The sequence below is a fragment of the Oryx dammah genome, unplaced genomic scaffold (genome assembly GCF_014754425.2).
Source record: "Oryx dammah isolate SB20612 unplaced genomic scaffold, SCBI_Odam_1.1 HiC_scaffold_11210, whole genome shotgun sequence".
Lineage (NCBI taxonomy): Eukaryota > Metazoa > Chordata > Mammalia > Artiodactyla > Bovidae > Oryx > Oryx dammah.
In genome coordinates this window covers 4,979,844-4,987,919 of record NW_024080603.1, presented here as the reverse complement: position 1 = coordinate 4,987,919, position 8,076 = coordinate 4,979,844, and the positions used below count along the sequence as shown (strand labels likewise).

The 8,076-nt window shown below is 38.7% G+C and overlaps 1 protein-coding gene across 1 annotated transcript in view; it reads right to left on the bottom strand.

The window, feature by feature from the left end:
• Window positions 1-8,076, bottom strand: part of LOC120860992 (geranylgeranyl transferase type-1 subunit beta) — a 54,691-nt gene that overhangs the window by 7,142 nt on the left and 39,473 nt on the right. Inside the window, exon 7 of the mRNA XM_040236700.1 lies at window positions 3,689-3,873. Coding sequence (XP_040092634.1) covers window positions 3,689-3,873 — 185 coding nt within the window. The remainder of the gene's footprint in view (window positions 1-3,688; window positions 3,874-8,076) is intronic.

Genomic DNA, 8,076 nt, shown 5'->3' with positions numbered 1-8,076 from the left:
GACGTCTTATTCTCTCAGTTTTGGGGACTCGGACTCTGGGCATAACAATGGATGGAATGAACGTTATTAAAATTAAAATAAATAATCATCTGTCTTTCTCTGTACAACCACATCTTCAGTTAAAGTGAAGTTCTTTACAAAAGGATACTAGTTAGTAAATTTACAGGGAATGATAGAGTATCTCCAATTAACAACCCCCAATGACATAACGGATCTAAGAAATGATGCTCAATGGCTGCTAAAACCATTCTGTAAGAAGATGAAGCTTTTACACACCAGCAACAAACAATCCAAAAGGAAACTAAGAAAGCAATTCTACTTATAATGGCTTCTAAAAGAAGCCACTAAATACTTGAGAATACATTTATCCAAGGAGGTAAAAGCTTTGTATGCAAAATACTATAAAACACTGGTGAATGAGATTAAAGATCTAAATAAATGGAAAAGCATCCCCTCATTATGGATAGGAAGACACTGTTAAGATGTTAACACTACCCAAAGCAATCTGTAGATTCAATGCAATCTCCATACAAATGTGAACAGCCTTTTTCCTAAGAAATGGGAAAGCCAATCCTAAAATTTGTGTGAAATTACAAAAACCACCTTTAAAAAGAAAAATGTTCAGGACTCATACTTCTTGATAACGAAACTTACAATGCTACAGTAATTAAAATAGTAAGGACCAATGCAATAGGATGGAGTGCACAGAAATAAACTCTCACATACAGTATCGGATGACTTTCAACAAAGGTGCCAAGACCACTTAATGGGTAAAGAACTGTCTTTACAATAAACAGTACTAGGAAAGCTGGATATCCACATGTAAAAAGATGAAGCTGAAGTCCTTGATTTACACCATTACAAGAATTAATTCGAAGTGGATCAAAGACCTAAACGTAGGAGTTAATACTAAAACTTGTTGTAATAAAACATTGGGGAAAATCTTCTTAACATTGGATTTGGCAATGATTTCATGGAATAACAACCAAAAGCCCTGGCAACAAAAGAAAAAATAGATAAATCAGACATTTCTCCAAAGATATACAGATGGTCAGTAAGCACATCAAAAGATGCTCGATATCACTCATTATTCAGTTCAGCTCAGTCGCTCAGTCGTGTCTGACTCTTTGCGACCCCATGGACTGCAGCTTGCCAGGCTTCCCTGTCCTTCACCATCTCCCAGAACTTGCTCAAATTCATGTCCATACCCATCAGGATGGCTATTATAAAAAACGGAAGAAACAAGCACTGGTGAAGATGTGGAGAACCGGAGCCCTTATACGTCACCAGGGGGAATGCAACATGGTGCAGCCATTGTGAAAACCTGTTGGCACCTCAAAAGGTCAAACACATAACTACCATATAATCCAACAATTTCACTCCTAGTCAATTACCTGGAAAAAATGAAAGGAGGAGCTTGAACAGATATTTTACACCAATGCTCATAACCACCTTATTCACAATAGCCAAAAGGTGGAACCAATCCAAGTGTCCACCAGCAGACGAACAGATAAATATAATGTGGTATATACCTACAGTGCAATATTACTCAACCATAAAAAGGAATAAAATTGTGATATATATGACAATACTGATGGATCTTGAGAAATATAAGCCAGACACAGGACACATATTACCTAATTCTACTTATATGATGTACCTAGAATAAGCAAATTCATAGAGACAGAAAGCAGAAAAGACGTTACCAGGGGCTGGGGGAATGGAAGAAAGGGGAGCTATTGTTTAATAAGCAGAGTTTATATTTAGGGTGATGAAAATGTTTGGGGTATAGATAATGGTAATGATTACACAACACTGATCTGTACACTTACAAACAGTTAAACTGATAAATATTACATTACATATATTTTACCACCATAAAAAAAAGTGAAGAAAAACAGGTTGATGGGGAACTTTATAATGGATAAATCAGCTCTAACAACTCTGGAGCCCTTAGATCAAAAAGGAGAGACAACCAGAGACTGATTATATTATATTCCTCTTGATGTGATGCAATAGGAAATATACATCATTCTGAATTGATATTTAATGATAATAAGGAGTTATGGCTGAATTTTTAGAAGACAGAATATTACATCTCCATTCTTTGAAAAGCTATCTTTATTTAATGATTGTACTGAAGAATTTCCAGATAAAGTAAAAAAGGGTTACCTAGGAATTGCTTTAAAATAATACAGTGAGGAGGAAAGTGCATAGCTGTATGAATGAATGAAGGCTGGCTTTGAGATGAGAACTGCTGAAATTGGCTACTGTACATATTAAGTGTTCATTATACAACAGATGGTGAAACAGTGGAAACAGTGTCAGACTTTATTTTTTGGGCTACAAAATCACTGCAGATGGTGACTGCAGCCATGAAATTAAAAGACGCTTACTCCTTGGAAGAAAAGTTATGACCAACCTAGATAGTATAGTCAAAAGCAGAGACATTACTTTGCCGATTAAGGTCCATCTAGACAAGGCTATGGTTTTTCCAGTGGTCATGTATGGATGTGAGAGTTGGACTGTGAAGAAGGCTGAGCACCAAAGAATTGCTGCTTTTGAACTGTGGTGTTGGAGAAGACTCTTGAGAGTCTCTTGGACTACAAGGAGATCCAACCAGTCCATTCTGAAGGAGATCAGCCCTGGGATTTCTTTGGAAGGAATGATGCTAAAGCTGAAACTCCAGTACTTTGGCCACCTCATGAGAAGAGTTGACTCATTGGAAAAGACCCTGATGCTGGGAGGGATTGGGGGCAGGAGGAGAAGGGGACAACAGGATGAGATGGCTGGATGGCATCACGGACTCGATGGACATGAGTCTGAGTGAACTCTGGGAGATGGTGATGGACAGGGAGGCCTGGCGTGCTGTGATTCATGGGGTCGCAAAGAGTCGGACAAGACTGAGCAACTGAACTGAACTGAACTGATACACCATTTTCTCTTTTCACTATGTTTGAAATTTTCCATAATTAAAAAAATTAAAATGGTGTACCAGATAAATGGTACTAGAAGTGAGGAGACTAGAAAAAACATTCTATTTTATTTACTTCAACCACATGTATAAATTTTAAGAGAAAAAAATTAACATGCTATACAGATGATGAATATACTTTTGTTAGATTCCAGAATATCAGGCCTAGGTGATACTTGCAATTTTAGGATATAGAAAACTTGTGGGTACTCAATGGCTAATAATCTTATGGATTTACACGTATCAAAAGACAGCAGAGATGGGGAAAATGTATGATCATATTAATGAATACATTTCAGAAGGCTTATATAAATGAATAAAAAAAAGAAAACTTTAAATGGTTTTTAAAGGAATTACCCATGGTTTGTCTTTTAAGGTATTTTCCCATAAATCCATTACTGGTATGTTCACACGGATCTTCCATCTAGATGGACTACTGGTAAGTTTCAGTTACAAGCTTTTTATAACACTACACCTAGTTTCTTACATAGGCTCTGGACACTAGAATTCTGTAAGAATAAAAAATTTTAAGTAGTAGAACAGTAACTGAATTCTGTGGAAAAACCATACAGAGACCAGCTTTGCCAGAGCAACAGGAAAAACTTTTTGGCTTTAACCTAATAATATTTAATGAACATTAAAAAGACCAAACCCTTTAAGCACAGTTTTTATTAACAAACAGTAAAAGTTTCTCATTTTTATTATTTCTCTTACCTTTAGAGTTGCTCCAACCCAAAAAGAGTAACAGGTATCAACAGGCTTATTAGGCCTTCCATGATAACCGTTCTGTTGTCTCATTATACACCACCTTTTTATCCGGTTCAATTCTTTTTCTGAAAAAACTTCTTCTAGTTTACCCATCAGGCACAGTGATGCAATGCCACAAAAAGTTGATCCTCCTGTTAATTAAAACCACACAGTACTTTAAACTTATTAGATGTCTAGGGAAGTAATATGAAATGATTGAAGAAAAAAAATGGTTAAGTAATTCTAGAAAGCAGTGAAAGAAAGGTAAAATTAAAAGAAATATAATTTTACTTTTATATTACTATTTTATTTACTTATATTTCACTATTTAAAATAACCACTAGGCACTGAGGTCTTCAATATGAACTTGATGAAACAGAAAAAATTTTTAAATAATTTAAAAGTATAAGAATCATTTTTTTAATGAAAAATGTAAGATTTAGAAAGTAGTTCAAAATTTTATGGTTAATGGGAGAGCTGAAACTAAAGTCTAGGACTACTACTTCCTGTCTACCACTCTTAAACACCTGAGTCTGATTTTAATTCCCTTAAAAATGACAGTGTACTGTTTATGAACTAAGGTCCCATCTGCCTAAGCTACAGACTAATTTTTACATATAACATAAACTAGAGGCTTATATGCAGTCAGCTTCAGAAATTTAAGGAAGAAAAAGTCAAAGTGAAAGTTGCTCAGTCATGTTCGATTCTTTGCAACCCCATGGACTATACATACAGTCCATGAAATTCTCCAGGCCAGAATACTGGAGTGGGTAGCCTTTCCCTTCTCCAGGGGATCTTCCCAACCCAGGGATCAAACCCAGGTCTCCCTCATTGCAGGCAGATTCTTTACAGCTGAGACACAGGGGAAGCCCTTAAACTTTATCTTAAGGGAAGCCTTAAGTTATCTTCAGGAAGAAAAGTTCCTTAAACAAAGGAATAGAAGAGGGAAAGGAAAGAGTGTGTGTGTGTTGGGGGTGGAGAAGAAAACTGTATCTGGAAGTAGAGGTACAACACGTATCCATGCTCACTATGCTAGACTGAAAAGCGGCCCACCCCACCGCACCTTCCACCGCTGCCCAGTGATCGCCAGGTCCTGGTCCCTGGAACACAGGCATGTTTCCTTATATGGCAAAATGCACTATGAAAGCGTGATGGAAGTTAAGGACTGGAGATGGGGAGATTATCCTGGCTGGGAGACACCCTAAATGCAACCACAGTGTCCTTGTAAGACAGGGACAGAGAGAGACTAAACTACAATCAAAAAGGAGGCAACGGAAGCAGAGACTCAAGCGATGTGACGGCAAACCAAAGAACGTGAGCAGTCCCCAGAGGCTGAAAGAGGCAAAGGGACAGACCTCCTGGCACCTCTAGAAAGAACCTGCCCTGCTGACATCTTCATCTGAAGCCCTGTAAGATGCAGTTCAGACTTCTGGCCTCTGGAGCTATGAGAACAAATTTGCATTGTCTTACACCCCTAAGTTTATTAAAATGTTATAGCATCAAAGGAAACACTATAGTCACAAAGGAAACTACTTTTCTCAGGAAATGAAAAGTCAGTATTTCTCCACATAGGAACAAACGAACAAATTCCACCACTTTCCACTGGCACTATCTGATGTCAACTCCAAACAATCTGAAAATACTCCATATTTCCAATTTATTACAACTTCATCTACAGATTTTTATTAATTCTAGCTCTTTAAATAGATTGTTCCTAATATGTGTCATTTTGCAATTCTCTTTTTGGTGCTACAAATCTTGGTTATATTCTCTGGCAAAGGAAAAGTGAGCATTTGCACTAGGAAATATAAGACAGCTATCACACTAAAATGGTCACTGTCAAAAAATAAAAACAAACAAATAAATAAATAAAGGGTCACTGTAAGAACTATTTAGTCTTCAGATTTTTTTCCAATGGAAAAAAAAAGAGCAAATCTATGTTAGCAATAAGTGTATTAAAAGAAAAGTAAAACAAATATATCATAACCTTTTAGATTAATTTCTATTCAGCAACTATCAATCTTATTCCTCTTTCAATGACCTACTAGTTTCAATTTCTCTTTTATGAAGCTGCCCATGACTTCAAGTATTACACATCATTAAATATAAACCCTCTAACAGAAAGTACATAATTTTTAAAACTAACTACACCAAGAAATAAAGAAGTATTTAATTGTTGCTGCTGCTGCTGCTAAGTCGCTTCAGTCGTATCCGACGCTGTGTGACCCCACAGACGGTAGCCCACCAGGCTCCCCCGTCCCTGGGATTCTCCAGGCAAGAACATTGGAGTGGGTTGCCATTTCCTTCTCCAATGCATGAAAGTGAAAAGTGAAAGTGAAGTCGCTTAGTCGTGTCCGACTCCTAGCGACCCCATGGACTGCTGCCCACCAGGCCCCTCCGTCCATGGGATTTTCCAGGCAAGAGTACTGGAGTGGGTTGCCACTGCTTCTCCATTATTGCTACTTTCCAAAATAATTGTTGGAATTTTTTAAAGCAAGCCAGAACAATTCAAAATAAAAATACTCTTTACTTTGCCCAAACAACCAGATTTTGAAAATAACAACTTCTGAAGTAAGTTTGGACTCTGAAGAGCCAAACAGTTATTACAAAGTCTATGCTTTAAGCTAAAACTCACTTATCAACATTTTTTCCTAAGAGGTTCCTATCTAAACAATTCTAAAAAATCAGTTCTAAAAACCCGGATTAAAAGTAGCATGGTAGAAGAGTGTAAGAGGCAGACATGAAAACAGCAAAAGACAGGAAACATTCTGACAGTAAGTATATACTAAAGAGCAGGTTCGAGAACTCAACTACAATATGTTCTTAAGGCTAAATACTAATAGGATTAGGTCAATGATTCCTACAAGCTTCAAAAAATTTCGAGAACATCCCTTCATTATATTAAATTACAATTTAAGAACTGCTTCTCATAATAATGATCGAAATTCTAACCTTTGTTCATTATGCCTGAGTGGAAGAAGGTTATGTAAATGAATAACCTTCTTTATCGAAGGCAGTAAGAGAATACTAAGGCACATACAAATAAGAGAAAGATTTCCAGACAGAGACTGGGATACGTATATACGGTTGGTTTCCAATTCTAAAAATGAGCTGTGTTTGTCACTGGTTTGCAATTTTAAATAGGGGGCTTACCCAAAAATATCGTCTGAGCCAATACCTGGAGGATGTGACGTGAAGACTGGGGTGGCATCAGCAAGCGCGTCACGGTCATCTCTGCTTAGTAAGTGGGATACACTTACGGCTGCACGGGGAGGGGTCTGGCACCTGGGAAACGCCTGAGGAGATGGGGTCTGAGCTCACTCTTGTGAAGGGTGTTAGTGGGCACCCTGGCTGAGGAGATGCTTAGCAGTGCAGGAGACTTGTGGAACAGACACCAGAAAATGAGATTACGTTCTCTGGGATGTGAAGCAGAGAGGGCCGCTCAAATCTGATACTCTCTGATGGAAAGAAAGGAGAACAAACACGACGACTTCACAGAGTGCCCGAACTGCAGTGCTCCTTTTTAGAAAGACGTCTCTCTTGCCAGTGTAGATAGGGATAAGACAAGGAAGGGAGGCTACACCAAAGCCTTCCAGAACAGTACTTCTCAGCCTGTCTAACCTCACAGCACAGAAGAACATTAAAACATCTGATATTTGTAGGACACTCAGTGGTGACCTGAGGAGCTCTAGACACCCAGATCTTGGCTGCCCCAAAAGCTGAGTGAGCAAGGAGCAAGCGAGCAATAGCTCGGCAGGCCTATAACCCTTCTGCAGCGTATCCTGTACCTTGGCACCCTGAGAAGGAAGCCCTCCCCTCCACAGCTTTAGTCCTGAAACCTACCAACCCAAAAAGAGAGGTAAAAGATGTAAGCTTTTAGGCATGAACCACAGTCCATCAATGATGGTCTTGTTGGGTGAGAGCCTACTTGAGTCAAATGGACTCAAAATCACTACTTGTGTGACTCAGCAAGACTTTTTTTTTTCCCATCAGAGAGTATCATGTTTGAGCAGCCCTCTCTGCTTCACATTCCAGAGAACGCAATACCATTTTCTGGTGTCTGTTCCACAAGTCTCCTGCACTGCTAAGTATCTCCTCAGCCAGCGTGCTACTAACATCCTTTAGTAGAGAGCTCAGACCCGGTCTCCTCAGACATGTTTTTGCCAGATTTCCTCTCTGTGCGACTGTAAGTATATTTCTCCTTACCAAGGGGTGATGACCAGTGACACGACTGCTATTGCTATCCCGGTCTCATAGAGACTCAGGCACACACAAGAATTAAGATGTCCTCATCACAGGATGGCTTCAGAGGAAAGTCCCAGACAGTGTTCTATATGCCCCTCAGTGACGCGTGC